Below are 15,894 nucleotides of genomic sequence, written 5' to 3' on the forward strand. Positions count from 1 at the left end.
AGGCCAGGAGTTCGAGACCAGCCTGACCAACAAGGAGAAACCCTGTCTCTACTAAAAATACACAGCGGGAATACTAAAGTAGACGAGCTCCTGGGAGACTTAAAACTCGGCCAGGCATGGTGGCTCACACCCAGCACTTTGGGAGGCCGAGGCGGGCAGATCACAAGGTCAGGAGTTCAAGACCAGCCTGGTCAATATGGTGAAACCCCATCTCTACTAAAAAAAAATAACAATAATAATAATAATACAAAAATTAGCTCTAATGCCTACAAAAAAGACATTTCACATAGACATACATAAATGCACAACAAAGAAGTAGCTACACAAACACATGGAAATTAAACAATATTTTCCTAAATGAGAAGTGAAACAGTAAGGAAATTTAAAAGAAAATTAAAATATTTCATGATACAAATGAAAATGAAAACACAACATATCAAAACCTATGGGGTACAGCAAAAGCAGTACTAAGAAGGAAGTTTGAACTATAAGTGCCTACATCAGAAAAGAAGAAAAACTTCAAAATATACAACTTAAGAATGCATCTTGAAGAACTAGAAAAGCAAGAGGAAATCAAACCAAAGGCTGGTAGAAGAAAAGAAATAATGAAAATCACAGCAGAAATAAACAAAATTTAAAACCAAAAATAGAAAAGTCAACAAAATGAAAAGTTGATTTTTCGAAAACATAAAGAAAATTGACAAACTTTTAGTCACACCAAGAAAAAATGAGAGAAGACCCAAATAAATAAATCAGAGATAAAAAAAGGAGACATTGCAACTGATACCACAGAGATTCACAGGATCATTAGAGACTACATTGAGCAACTATATGCCAATAAATTGGAAAACCTAGGAGAAAGGGATAAATTCTTAGACACATGCAACCTACTTAGATTGAACCATGAAGAAGTTCAAAACCTGAATAGACCAATAACAAATAATGAAGTTGAAACCATGAGTAAAAGTCTCGCAGCAAAGAAAATCCTGTGACCCAATGGCTTCACTGCTGAATTTTACCAAATGTTTAAAGAAAAACTCCTATCAATCTCACTAAAACTACTCCAAATGACAGAGGAGAAGGGAATACTTGTAAACTCATTCTATGAGGCAACTATAACCCTGATACCAAAACCAGACAAAGACAGATCAAAAAAAGACTACTACAGGCCCCAAATGCTGATGAACACTGATGCAAAAATTCTCAACAAAATACTAGTAATCCAAATTCAACAACACAATAAACAAATCATTCATCATTACCATATGGGATTTATCCGTTGGATGCAAAGATGGTTCAACATACAGAAATCAATTATTGTGATACATCATATTGAGCGGTGACAGCGTGCTGGGCTCCCACTTTGGCGGCACTTGAGGAGCCCTTCAGCCCACCACTGCACTGTGGGAGCCCCTTTCTGGGCTGGCCAAGGCCGGAGCCGGCTCCCTAGCTTGTGGGGAGGTATGGAGGGAGAGGCGCAGGCAGGAACCGGGGCTGTGCGTGGTGCTTGAGGGCCAAGGCCAGTTCCGGGTGGGTGGGGGCTCCGCGGACCCCGCACTCGGAGCGGCCCCGGGCCAGCGGCTGTGGAGGGTGTGCTGGGTCCCCCAGCAGTGCCGGCCCACCAGCGCTGGGCTCAATTTCTCGCCAGGCCTTAGCTGCCTTCCCGCGTGGCAGGGCTCAGGACCTGCAGCCCGCCATGCCTGAGCCTCCCCCCTCCTCCGTGGGCTCCTGTGTGGCCCGAGCCTCCCCGAGGAGCACCGCCCCCTGCTCCACGGCACCCAGTCCCATCGACCACCCAAGGGCTGAGGAGTGTGGGCGCACAGCATGGGACTGGCAGGCAGCTCCACCTACAGCCCCAGTGCAAGATCCACTGGGTGAAGCCAGCTGGGCTCCTGAGTCTGGTGGGGACTTGAAGAACCTTTATGTCTAGCTCAGGGATTGTAAATACACCAATTGGCACTCTGTATCTAGCTCAAGGTTTGTAAACACACCAGTCACCACTCTGTGTCTAGCTCAGGGTTTGTGAATGCACCCATCGACACTCTGTATCTAGCTACTCTGGTGGGGACTTGGAGAACCTTTGTGTCTAGCTCAGGGATTGTAAACGCACCAATCAGCGCCCTGTCAAAACAGACCACTCGGCTCTACCAATCAGCAGGATGTGGGTGGGGCCAGATAAGAGAATAAAAGCAGGCTGCCAGAGCCAGCAGTGGCAACCCGCTCAGGTCCCCTTCCACACTATGGAAGCTTTGTTCTTTTGCTCTTTGCAATAAATCCTGCTGCTGCTCACTCTTTGGGTCCACACTGCCTTTATGAGCTGTAACACTCACCGCGAAGGTCTGCAGCTTCACTCCTGCCTGAGCCAGCGAGACTAAGAGCCCACCAGAAGGAAGAAACTCCGAACACATCCGAACATCAGAAGGAACAAACTCCAGACGCGCCACCTTAAGAGGTGTAACACTCACCGTGATGGTCCGCGGCTTCGTTCTTGAAGTCAGTGAGACCAAGAACCCACCAATTCTGGACACAATATCAACTGTATGAAAGACAAAAATTACAACCATTTCACTGATGTGGAAATAGCATGTGACAAAATTCAACATTCCTGTAGGATAAAAACCCTAAAAAAAACTGGGTATAGAAGGAACAAAAGTTATATGCAACATACTCACAACTAGTGTCATACTGAACAGGGAAATATTGAAAGCCCTTTGTCTAAGATCTGGAATACAACAAGGATGCCCACTTTCATCATTGTTATTCAATATAGCACTGGAAATCCTGGCTAGAGAAATGAGACAAGAGAAACAAATAAAGGGCATCCAAATTGGAAAGGAAGAATTCATATTATACTTGCTTGCAAATGATGATTGTATATTTGGAAAAAACTAAAGACTCCATAAAAAACTATTAGAATTGAACAAACTCAGTAAAGTTGCAGGGTACAAAATCAATGTACAAAAATCAGTAACATTTCTATATGCCAACAGCAAATAATCTGAAAAAGAAATCAAGAAAGTAATCCCATTTACAATAGCCAAATATAAAACAAAATACCTGGGAATTAACCAAAGCGAATGATCTCTGCAATGAAAACTATAAAATATTAATACAAGAAGATGAAGTCACAAAAAAATGGAAAGATATTTTATGATCAGAGATTGGAAAAATCAATACTGTTGAAATGTCCATACTCCTCAAGGCAATCTATAGATTCAGTGCAATCTCTATCAAAATACCAATGACATTCTTTACAGAAATAGGAAAAATAATCCTAAAATTTATATGGAATCATAAAAGACCCAGAACATCCAAAGCCACTGTGAGCAAAAGAAGAAAACTGCAGGAATCACATGAACATGACTTCAAATTATACTACAGAGTTATAGCAACCAAACCAACATGGTATTAGTATAAAAGCAGATACAAAGACCAATGAAACAGAATAAAGAACACAGAAACAAATGTACTTATTTACACCCAACTGATTTTCAACACAGGTGCCAAGTACATATCCTGGAAAAAGGACACTCTGTTCAATATATAGGGCCAGGAAAATTATATATCCATCCATATGCAGAAGAACAAAACTAGACCCCTATCTCTTGCCATATACAAAAATCAAGTCAAAATGGATTAAAGACTTAAATCTAAGATCTCAAACCATAAAGTTACTAAAAGAAAACTTTCAGGAAGCCTGGGCGCGGTGGCTCATGCCTGTAATCCCAGCACTTTGGGAGGCCGAGGTGGGTGGATCGCCTGAGGTCAGGAGTTCAAGACCAGCCTGGCCAATATGGTGAAACCCCCGTCTCTACTAAAAATACAAAAATTAGCCAGACATGGTAACATGTGCCTGTAATCCCAGCTACTCTGGAGGCTGAGGCAGGAGAATCACTTGAATCTGGGAGGTGGAGGTTGCAGTGAGCCGAGATTATGCCATTGCACTCCAGCCTGGGTAACAGAGTGAGACTCCACCACAAAAAAAAAGAAGAAACATTGGGGAAAATCTCCAGGACATTGGTCTGGGCAAAAATTTCTTGAGCAATACCCCACAAACACAAGCAACCAAGGTAATCATGGACAAATGGAATCACATCAAGTTAAAAAGGTTCTGTACAACAAAGAAATGAATCAACAAAGTGGAGAGACAACCAACAGAAAGGGAAAGACTATTTGCAAACAATCCATCTGACAAGGGATTAATAACCAGAATATGTAAGGAGCTTAAACAACTCTATAGGAAAAAATCTAATAGTCCTTCAAAAAATTGGGCATAAGATCTGAATAGACATTTCTCAGAAGAATACATACAAATGGCAAACAAGCATACGAAAAGGTGCTCAACCTCACTGATCAGAGAAATGCAATTATGAACTACAATGAGATATCATTTCACACCAGTTTAAATGGCTTATATCCGAAAGTCAGGAAATAACAAATGCTGGCAAGGACGTGGAGAAAAGGAACCCTTCTACACTGCTGGTGGGAATGTAAATTAGTCAGCCACTAAGGAGAACAGTTTGGTGGTTCCTCAAGAAAATAAAAGTTGAGACACCATATGATCCAGTAATCCCACTGCTGGGAATATACCCAAAAGAAAGGAAATCAGTGTATTGATTTCCTCATACTGATGGGTATCTGCAGTCTCGTGTTTGTTGCATCACTGTTCATAATAGCCAAGATTTGGAAGCAATGTAAGTGTCCCTCAACAGATGAATGGATACAGAAAATGTGGTACATAGACACAATGCAGGACTATTCAGCCACAGAAAATAATGAGATCCTGTCATTTGCAAACACATACACGGAACTGGAGGACATTATGTTCGGTGAAACAAGCCAGTCCTAGAAAGACAAACTTTGCATGTTTTGATTCGTTTGTGGGAAATAAAAATTAATACAATTGAACACATGGAGATAGAGAGTAGAATGATAGTTACCAGAGGCTGGGAAGGGTAGTGGGGGTCTTGGGGGGGGAAGTGGGGGTGGTTAATGAGTCCAAAAATATAGTTAGAAAATAGAAAGAATAAACAAGGCTGGGCGCAGTGGCTCACGCCTGTAATCCCAGCACTTTGGGAGGCTGAAGCAGGCGGATCATTTGAGGTCAGGAGTTCAAGACCAGCCTGGCCAACATGGTGAAACTCCGTCTCTACTAAAAATACAAAAATTAGCTGGGAGTGGTCGTGGGGGTGCCTGTAAGCCCAGCTACTCGGGAGGCTGAAGCGGGAGAATTGCTTGAACCTGGGAGGCAGAGGTTGCAGTGAGCCGAGATCCTGCCACTGCACTCCAGCCTGAGCAACAGACTGAGACTCTCTTTCAAAAAAAAAAGAATAAATAAGACGTAGTATTTGGTAGCACACACGGTGACTATAGTCAATAATAATTTATTGTACATTTAAAAACAACTAAAAGAGTAAAATTAGAATGCTTGTAACACAAAGAAATGATAAAATTCTTGAGGCGACAGGTATCCCATTTGCCCTGATGTGTTTATTACGTATTGTATGCCTGTATCAAAATATCTCATGTACCCCACAAAAATACATCTACTATGTACCCACAAAAATTAAAAATTAAAAACAAAAATAATCACTGAGTGTTTAGGAGATGCCAAGGGACATGAAGGAGGCTAGCAGGAAAGCCCAGAGAACCTGAGAGGAGAGGATGCTGGCTCAGGTGAAGGCAGGCCAGAGAAACTTCTAAGACCGAGAGAAACCCTGTTTGCTCTTTTTCATATGTCCCTGGAACTGCTGTCCTCTCCAAGGAAGACCACCATGGTCTACAGTGATGAAAAGTTTCTGGAGATATAATTGCCTCTTTACTCTGAGAGGAGATTGTGTACCCATATCCCAGGTGTAGTATGGATTTTTTCCAGATTGATAGGACAAAATAGAAAATGTAAATGACGAGTTAATGGGTGCAGCACACCAACATGGCACATGTATACATATGTAAAAAACCTGCACATTGTGCACATGTACCCTAAAACTTAAAGTATAATAAATATATATATAGATAAAAGAGAAAAAAAAAAGAATCTATGCTTTCAACAAAGCAAGAGGCTTATGTAAGAGAAAACCACCACAAAATACAAGATTTTCAAGGTGATCATCACTGCTACTGTTAACTAGAAATTACCCAGTAAATGTACTGTGAACTGCCAAAAAAAAAAAGAAAAGAAAATGTAACATGTAGGTCTTTGAACTATAATAATAAATGCCTTTTTTTCCCTAAAAAACTTATAAGAGCAGAATGCTTTGAATTGACAAAAAGCAAGATCCTGATATAACCTTATTTTATTCTTCCAGCTAGTTATTCAAAGGTATACTTTATACTTTTAAACTTCATGGGTAAACTCATGGATACTAGGTTAACATAAGAGAAGTGAACTACCTACCTATTAAACTTAACATGCAGTTAATAAGAGTCACTGCAACGCTACTAAATCTCAATTGTCCAGTGAACAATAATATGTAATCTGTGTACAAAAGTTTTTTGTAGTTTGCCAGATACTTTTATATTTTATGATTTGATATTCACTGCAGCCTTATGATACAGATATTAGTAGGATGCATTTTATTGGTAAGGAAACAGAAGCTCAGAAAAAAGAATAAATGACTTACTCAAGCCACACAGGTTGCAAGCAACAGTATGAAGACAGAACTCCTCTTTTCAAAAATTATTTTTTTTCCATAATGTTTCCCTGAAATGTGCTTCACTGCTTTTACATAGGCATATAGATTCCCTGGAGTAAACACGGCTGCTTTTGATTCTATCTTTGTCATACCAGGACACTGCCAGTTTTCCCTACATGCAGCATCCTTGATGTTACAGGGCAGCAATACGCTTACGTCTGCTTGACTACAGACACTCACACAAGGACAGAGAGGCACTCAGGCACTCATGCACAAGCACACGCTTCAGAGTTCCTCACAGGAGAGGATTACTTGTCATGTGTCCCAATTGTACCTGCAGGATTTTAATTTATGGAGATGACTGAGTGATGACATAGATAGGCCAATTTAATTGAAAGATTTTTGTTACTTACATTTCCCAATGTAAGTAGGAGGAGGCTCACCACATCATGCAGGGACACGTGGGTAAACACTAGGAGGCAGAAAGGAGTAAGTGGAAGCCATAGTCTTCACTGGCGTATCTGTGGGAAAGGCAAGGCAGGGCAGGACAAACAGTTTAGAATCGGCTAGTTCGAATAATTCCAGCTGGTTTAGGGGGATGGGGCCGATCCCTAGTTGTCTGATACCTGGCTTCAGGTTAATTTAGAGCAGGGAGAATATTGGCTTGGTACATGAGAACTAGATAAAGGAAGTAGTGTAAGAGTATGGGCTCTGGATGGCAAGGAGGATGCAAAGAACTCTGGCCATTAGTTTGGCCTTGTGATTAATGGATGCCAAATAGACAAATATAAATCTAAGAAAACGGAATAGGGCAGTAGATTCAGAAGTTGTATTTTTTTAATATGGGGCTCCTGCTTTTATCTGCAGCATACCCTAAGTTCTCCATGTTTAAGTCCTCTACTGCCAGGTAACAAACTATCCCAAAACTTTGTGGCTTACAGCAACTGGCATTCTATTTATTCATGGTTCTGTGGATCATAAATTCAGTTAGGGCTCAGCTAGATGTTTTTTGTTTGTTTGTTTGTTTGTTTTGCTTTATATATGGTCAGTTGGAGTTATTCACTCAGCTGCATTCAGGTGGTGGCTCTGCCAGGCTGGAAAGTCCAAGAAAGGAGCTTCAGTCTCATGTTTGTTTACTGTCTTGCTGCTCCTCTACATGATCTCTCTTTCTCTATGTGGCTAGATTCAGCTTCTTCACAGTAATAATGACCCCATGGTAGTTAGACTTCTTACATATGGTGGGTGGCTCTTAATAGGAAGTGTACCAAGTGGCAAAGGCAGAATCTTCAGTTATTGAAGGCCTTGTCTCATAAATTTTAAGGCACTGAATCACATTGTGCTTCTCAAATCAAGTCACAGGGCCATCCCAGATTAATGATGCAGGGAAAATTGTTTCTACCTCTCTGCTGAATGGCAAATAATTTGTGGTTACCTTCAATTCACCACATCCATTCTGCCTCATGAAAAACTGAGTCTAGATCAAAGTAACTAGCCAATCTAAAAGAGAGGCTATTAAACAGTTAAAACAAAACAGGCAAACACAGATGATAACAGATCACTTTCTGGAGATCCGTAAGAACAAATTCAACATGATGCCAGATATTTTCTAAAATGTACAAAAATGGCAGAAACAAAACACGTGTATAAACTCTTCTATAATCACTGTGACCAATTATATTAAAATAACTAGGCAAGAGAAAAACTAACAACTATCTAGTGCAGCACACTGCAGGCAATTAATTCCATATTATGGCAATACAAAAACCTATACATGAAGAATACAAAATACTTAATATAAAACATTAATTCATAAAAATCTTTCAGTTATAGAAATCTGATTTTCGAGTTCTATATCTGGAACTATGAGTTTATTTGCACCACTCTTTTTCTATATCATCTAAGAAACTAAAGAGTTGAGTCTCCTTAGAGAGAGCAAGAGAGGGCAAAATTTGAATTTTCAACAATCTTATTATATTTTGTGAGGAGGAGAGGTCTTAAGAATGTTCCTTTTTTAAGACATCAATATTATTTAATGTATTTCAACCATAAGAATACATTAATTTAGTACCTTAATAAACATGTAAAAATGTTTCCAGCACTTTAGCAAGCTGGAGAGGGCAAAGACAGGAGGGAGGAAGTTGTGCCTCTTCATTCCTCTCTCTGGGCCAGAGGTCTCTATTGCCCTCAAATGCGGTTTCTGTAAAAAGCAGTCCCAGGTGCACCTGGCTAAGAAGGGGGATGGGGGAAGTCTATGTGGGAAGAGATCTGGCTCTTGGCAGCATTCATCCAGTCCTCTCACAAATATTCTTTCTGAAGCTGTTTCTGTTCCTGGCTGCATATTTGAGTGCTGAGTTAGTTTACCCAGTTGATGTGTGCACACTCATCTGGTGGCTCAAGAATCATGGGAAATTTTCATGTTCATTTCAAGAGAATTTTACAGTCTGGATGCTTGATGTGTACCAGGGCAGGGTTTGGAGCCTGAAAGATGGTGGTAGTGAGTGCCTTGGGCTTGTGCTCTTGCCAAATGGTGGAGTCTAAGCCACCCTTAGGGCGTTCCAAGCCAGAGCTGTCCGGATAAATTTTACTAGCCCAAGACAAGTACTCCCTATGAGTACTTGTCACAGGGAGTACTTGTGTCTGCCCCCAGCATATTCACGTAAGTGTAAAGGAACATTTAAGGGCCACTCGAGAGGGGGAAAGAAAATGAGGAAGGCGACATGCAGCTGTGAGCAGGGTGAATGGAGAAGGAAGTGCTGATATGCATTGGCACTGGTGGGAAAGCCTCACAGGCACCTGGAAGCTGGTTAAAATGAGCATTAAGATTCTACATGTTCTATCAACTGATACTACATACCTCTTCCTGACTGCTTCCCTTGTGAGTCAGTGCTAAGCTGCTTGTCTCTGTTCCCTTTCTCCAACCAGGGAAGCACCTCCCAAAGTCACTGCTCAGTTCTGGGCACAGTTTTGGGCAGGACATTTCCTGTCTTCCAGGGTCTCAGAGCACACTCAGAGGGAATATTAGTGGTTGCCTCATCTGGTTTCCTCCCTGAATCCCTCTGCTGTGGGGTTGTAGGAAGAAAATTAGGGCAGCATCTGCCTAATCATCTCTGGTTCACCACTAGACCTGCCTGGGCCCACTGAAGTCACAAGGGTCCAGCACATATTAATTGTTCAGAGCAAGGGCATGGGCTTTAGAGTTAGAGAGGTTGGCATGATGGTATAGCACCATCAACCTATTGCTTTATTAGGTTTAGGTATTTACCTCCTGGGTCTCTGGCTCTAAAATGCCCATTCCCATGTCTGGTCCTTGTGTATGAGTCATTGTGACAGCCCTGCCAATCACCTGGCCCAGTGTCTGTTACAGAAAGTGTGCTCTAGTCCGGGCACGGTGGTTCACGCCTGTAATCCCAGCATTTCGGAAGGCCGAGGTGGGCGGATCACCTGAGGTCGGGAGTTTGAGACCAGCCTGACCAACATGGAAAAACCCCGTCTCTACTAAAAATATAAAATTAGCTGGACGTGGTGGTGCATGCCTGTAATCCCAGCTACTCAGGAGGCTGAAGCAGGAGAATCGCTTGAACCCGGGAGGTGGAGGTTGCAGTGAGTCGAGATCGTGCAATTGCACTCCAGCCTGGACAAAAAGAGCAAAACTCTGTTTAAAAAAAGAAAAACAAAGAAAGAAAGAAAGTGTGCTCCTAGGAGTGGAACCCTGAGTACTCTTCCTGTATTAGGGCCTGGATATGAAAGGTGAAGCTGGGCACTACCTCTGTTCCAGTCAGGCCCATCCTGTACTCTGAATTGTAAATAGACATGATGGCCAGAGACCTACTTTCCACATTTCCCATCCCTCCTGTCAATCCTTACACTGAACATTTATGGAGCAGCTAGTAAACACTGCCAGGTGCTGAAGATAAAATTAAGAGTGAGAATGGATCCCTGCCTGCCAACTTCTCAGGTGGCGGAGCTCATAGCACAGGAGAGGCCAAAAGCTCACATTCCTCCTATCTTTTTTTTTCACTGCCCGTCCTTTCACCAGTGTGATCTTCCCCATGTCCCTGCTTGGGTCGTGGCCCTGTTTCTCTGCTCTTTCCCTGCCTCCTACTTCCATGGATGATCATTCTATTCTATCCTAAAGGACTGAATAGAATTGCTTTAAAAATCTATTCAGCCAGTTTTAGTACATCAGTCATTGTTTCACAATCGAGACTGATTCATGGGCAGAGATAAAATACACTGAACAATTTTTTTTTTTCTGTTTCTTTTTTTTTTTTTTCTTTTTGAGACGGTGTTTTGCTCTTGTTGCCCAGGCTGGAGTGCAATGGCATGATCTTAGCTCACGCAACCTCTGCCTCCCAGGTTCAAGCGATTCTCCTGCCTCAGCCTCCCAAGTAGCTGGGATTACAAGCGCCCACCACCACACCTGGCTAATTTTGTATTTTTTGGAAAGACAGGGTTTCTCCATGTTAGGCAGCCTGGTCTCGAACTCCTGACCTCAGGTGATCTGCCCCCCCAACCCCCCCCCCCGCCTCCCAAAGTGCTGGGATTACAGGCATGAGCCACCACGCCCAACCTTACACTTAACAATTTGAAGAGTATTTTTTGACACCTTGTGCTGCCACAACTTCTAATTTTCATCTCAGCATCTGCACTGTGAGATTATTTTACTCGCCAAACATTAATGAAGCCTCTACTCTGGACCAGAACTTTTCTAGGCATTAGGGATAGACCAGATAGCAAAAGCAGTGTTTCTTTGACTTATATATTCTAAAATGGAAGCAGATGACGAGCAAAGTACTACATATACGTACGATGTGGTGGCCGGTAGCACAATAAATGTTATGTAGACAAATGAAGCAGAGTAAAGGGTTACAGATTGGTGGCAGAGAACAGGGTGCTCTGATAGGTCCGGTGGTCAGAAAAGTTCTCTCCGAAAGCAGTAGGAGTCAGGCAGCCAACTGGGATGACAGCTTTGCAAGGGAGAAGGAATAGAAGGTGCAAATGCTATGAAGCCAGAACTGCTAGATGGGTGTGAGAATCAGCAAGCAGGACAGTGATTAGAGCACAGCAGAAAATGTGAAGAGGCACAGGATTGAAGGAGGGGCCTTGTAGGCCTTGGCTGCAACTTTGCTCTTTATTCTCAGGTGAAACTGTTGGAGGATTTTGAGCAGGAGAGTGAAGGGATCTTTTTTTTTTTTCTTTTGAGACAGAGTCTCGCTCTGTAGCCCAGGCTGGAGTGCAGTGGCGCTATCTCGGCTCACTGCAACCTCCGCCTACCCGGGTTCAAGCGATTCCCCTGCCTCAGCCTCCTGAGTAGCTGGGACTACAGGCACGTGCCACCATGCCCCGCTAATTTTTTGTATTTTTAGTAGACAGGGTTTCACCCTGTTAGCCAGGATGGTCTCGATCTCCTGACCTCGTGATCCGCCTGCCTCGGCCTCCCAAAGTGCTGGGATTACAGGCGTGAGCCACCGCGCCCGGCTCTAATTTTTGTTTTAAAGGATTCCCGTGGCTACTCTATGGAGAATATACTATAGGAAAAAAAGAGTGAAAGCTAAGTGATTAGTTGCAGCAGTCTGGGTGAGAAAGAAAGGCTAGGGATCAGGGTGGCAGTGGTAGAAATGACAAGACGTGATTGAATTGGCAATATATTTGAAAGCAGAGCCAACAATTCATGTTGGCTCTAGAATCAGGGATCCATTCAAAGTAGAAAAACAAAATTATTTAAAAACACAAACATCTTAACAGTTCATTTTTAAGTACAGAATAATACCCAGTGGCCAACGGCACTAATAGCAAGACAAGAAATAGAGAATCAAAGATATGTGGGATGCCTGCAATTGATTATTGGATGCTGATTTTGCAGAACTTTTTTATATCTTGCTACTTAGGTTTTTTGTTTGTGTGTGTGAGTGTACCATATTATTTCCCTACTAAAGAAGTCACTGTTTAAATACTGCCTTTTTCATGAAAGGCAGGACCCCCTGAGGGTCTTCATGATCCTAAAAGGAAGTGTGACTCCCACAGGGCAGCCAGCAGTGTCAATACTTCTCTGAGTGAGATGTAAATAAGAAAGAAAATGTGTTAATAAAACATGACGCCAAGAGAATCTAGTGGCCACAGACCCATGAAGGAACAGAGTTGTGCAAGTTGCCTAGGTAGAAGGGTGGCTAATCCTTTCAGTTTGAACAAATTTACCTTCTCTGAGACCGGACTCAGCGCTCGCCAGGTCCTCTGCTAACGCAGGCCCCACAACCGTGAGGTAGAGGAGCCTATCCCAGCCTTTAACTGCCCGCCGAGAGACCTACCACAAGCCGGTGGTTGAGCTACACAGCGCATCCTTTCCCCGGCCACGCCCTCTTTGTCTACACCCTTCCCATCCCGGCCACGCCCCCACGCCGCCGCGGCCCCCAGCCTGGCCACGCCCCTCCCCCGTCGCGCCGGCGCACCGTCCGTCCGAATGGCCTCGTGGGCGGAGCTTGCGTAGCCTCCCGGACCCCGGCGCGCACCGTCCCCCGCCCCCCGCCCCTGCCCACCGAGCGCCTCCGTGGACACGCACTTCCTGCGAGGCCTCCGTGCGCACCTTGGCGGAGCCGAACCGAGCCGAGTCCTGTCCTTCCAGGCCGTTCGCAATGGTGGATGAGTTGGTGCTGCTGCTGCACGCGCTCCTGATGCGGCACCGCGCCCTGAGCATCGAGAACAGCCAGCTTATGGAACAGCTGCGGCTGCTGGTGTGCGAGAGGGCCAGCCTGCTGCGCCAGGTACGTCCGCCGAGCTGCCCGGTGCCCTTCCCCGAAACGTTTAATGGCGAGAGCTCCCGGCTCCCCGAGTTTATCGTGCAGACGGCGTCTTACATGCTCGTGAACGAGAACCGATTCTGCAACGACGCCATGAAGGTGGCATTCCTAATCAGCCTCCTCACCGGGGAAGCCGAGGAGTGGGTGGTGCCCTACATCGAGATGGATAGCCCCATCCTAGGGGATTACCGGGCCTTCCTCGATGAGATGAAACAGTGCTTTGGCTGGGATGACGACGAAGACGACGACGACGACGAAGAGGATGATTATTAGGCCCTCGGGGGGAGGGCCCTGCACGCCGCCACCCCCTCCCTGCAGCCCTCACCCCGCCAGGAGCCACTGCTCCCCCCCTTGCCTTCCGGTCCCCTTACCTACCCGCGCCCGTCTTCTCTCTCTCTTCATTTCTCCGTAGTGCTTGTCTTTGTTCCAGGAATAGCGCTCCAGTTACCTGCTGCTGGGGTCGGGGCTGGAGCCTTACTCACTCGGAAGTGCTTGGAAATGTCATCTACCCTGGCCATCCCCGGGATCCCTCCCCTGCTAATCTGAACTGTGTCCTGAACCCCAGCTATTGGCCAGGCCCCTGTTACAAACTGCGCAGACCACCCATAGCCCTGCTGCTGCCACCTGCCCTGCTGCCAGGCTTACATCTGCCCAGAGAACTATGCTGCCACTTCACATCCACTCACCACATCCCACCTACAGACTACCACCTTTCGAGATCAGGACCAACCTGGAAAATGCCAGAGTTGGCTATGCCTCTTCAGACATTGATTTGGACAGCTCACCAACCCCTGAAGGGGCCATTCAGCCTGGTTAGTTTTCTGCCTACTCCGAGTGTCCTCTCCTGCCCCACCAGATTGCTGCAGGGGCGCGGTGTGCCTAGCAGCCAAATTGTTGACATTTCTTTTTTCTTATGCACTGATTTTACACAGCTGTCATTTTCCTTTCAAAATTGCAGCAGTCCCACAGATGTGTTCATTTGGACAAATAGTACTAAAAACAAAACAAACGAGCACTCAGCCCAGCTCCTCAATACTACCTGGAAAAAGCATTGGCATTATTTTCAATAAATATCAAGCACTAAAAAAAGAAATGATTGTCTTTTAATGGTTAAGTGCTATCACTGGCCTCTACCACTGTCACTCTGACTACCGTTATTCCCATGGAAATCAGGGAATACAACCAATCCTACTATTCCCCGCTGTCATCTCCAGGCTGCTGGGCACAGCTACCTCGGCTTTGTCAGGATTCTGATGCTCCCTTCACCAATGCATTTCTTAAAGCCCTGGCAAAGGGTGTGTTCTCTGGGTCCTCCAGGGTGGCATGGTTAAGGGTTGGCTGAGCAGACGGCAAAGAGAACAGTATTAATAATTACACCATAAAAACAGGCATAAACCTGGACGTATATATGTAATGCTCCTAATTCTCTGAGCTTTTGGATTCCTTAACACTGTGCCAGGGAAGTTCTGCCCCTTAATCCTTATTGCCTATGTGCAGCTGTTGAGTTCAGACCCCAGATAGCCAACATAGTACATTGTCACTTTCAAACTCCAAATAGCCAACGTGTCACTTTCAGGCGCTCCAGCTAACATTAAGTCCCGGATCCTGGGCAAGTGCACCCATAAAGATATAGCCTGCCTGATCTTAGCAAACATTTCATCCTCCTTGGACAGACATCCTTAGAATTCCCACTCAGATGTGTCCCAGATTCCTCCCTATGGAAATTAGCAAGATGCTTGGTTATCTCCTAAATCAGACCTTGTACTGCTATCTGGGGGCTATGCTGAGATCTCTGGGCCTGGAGGGTTCAGAGCAGTGAAGGGGGTGGCTGCTGAGAAGAAGCTGCATACCTGTGTGAGGCCATTGCCCCAGGTTAAGTCATTGAAATGTTTAATGCAGAGCAGCTTGGTTGGGGATTCGAGAGGACTACCTCTTAGAAAGGTTTAGGAGGATGTGAGGGGTTCAGAGTTCTCATTTATAACTGTCCAGATGTCCTCATTGTACCATGTCTGGAGCCAACTTGACTTTATAACCTTTAATTAATTTAGATAACACATTTCCTTACTGTTTAAGGCCTTTCGAGGCAAGATATTGTATTTGTACTGGTAAACCTCAGTGTTGATTAAATGAGATATGGGTCTTCATATTAATTACCTCATAGGTGTGGATTAAATGAGATCATACCCATGAGGCATTTGGAACTTTCCCTGCTACATGGTGAGCACTCAGCAAACCATGGGCTGTTACTCCTGGGCCAGGGAACAGAAGTCTCAGAAAGCAAGTCTCTGGCTCTGAGCCTGGCTTTAGTAGGAAAATGTCAGCTTGAAGAGGAGCAGAGCAGGTTCAGGGAGAATGGAAATGAGAGCATGATAAGACCCCATTTACTTTTTGGAGTCTTATATGAAGAAGCTGTTTATGTGGTGAACAGGCAAAGTTCAGGGTAGGAGTTATATCTCACACCTAGG

The 15,894-nt window shown here is 44.4% G+C and overlaps 1 protein-coding gene and 1 long non-coding RNA gene across 2 annotated transcripts; one reads left to right on the forward strand and one right to left on the reverse strand.

Annotated features, from left to right (window-relative positions):
• Positions 1 to 2,395: 2,395 nt before the first annotated feature.
• LOC134735970 (uncharacterized) lies at positions 2,396 to 13,011 on the reverse strand. The gene is made up of 3 exons (XR_010119590.1): positions 12,831 to 13,011; positions 7,049 to 7,156; positions 2,396 to 2,536 (listed from the first exon to the last, which is right to left on the reverse strand). It is a non-coding gene; the product is annotated as an uncharacterized lncRNA (long non-coding RNA).
• Positions 13,012 to 13,096: 85 nt separating this feature from the next.
• Positions 13,097 to 14,522, forward strand: LDOC1 (LDOC1 regulator of NFKB signaling). The gene has a single exon (XM_055267519.2). The coding sequence runs from the start codon at positions 13,265 to 13,267 to the stop codon at positions 13,700 to 13,702; it is 438 nt and encodes a 145-aa protein (XP_055123494.1). The 5' UTR covers positions 13,097 to 13,264; the 3' UTR covers positions 13,703 to 14,522.
• The last annotated feature ends 1,372 nt before the right edge of the window (positions 14,523 to 15,894 follow it).

This window comes from Symphalangus syndactylus, chromosome X (assembly GCF_028878055.3).
Source record: "Symphalangus syndactylus isolate Jambi chromosome X, NHGRI_mSymSyn1-v2.1_pri, whole genome shotgun sequence".
Lineage (NCBI taxonomy): Eukaryota > Metazoa > Chordata > Mammalia > Primates > Hylobatidae > Symphalangus > Symphalangus syndactylus.

Bases quoted from the DNA above. Each gene is read 5' to 3' on its own strand.
- LDOC1 (XM_055267519.2), top strand. From the start codon at position 13,265: ATGGTGGATGAGTTGGTGCTGCTGCTGCACGCGCTCCTGATGCGGCAC.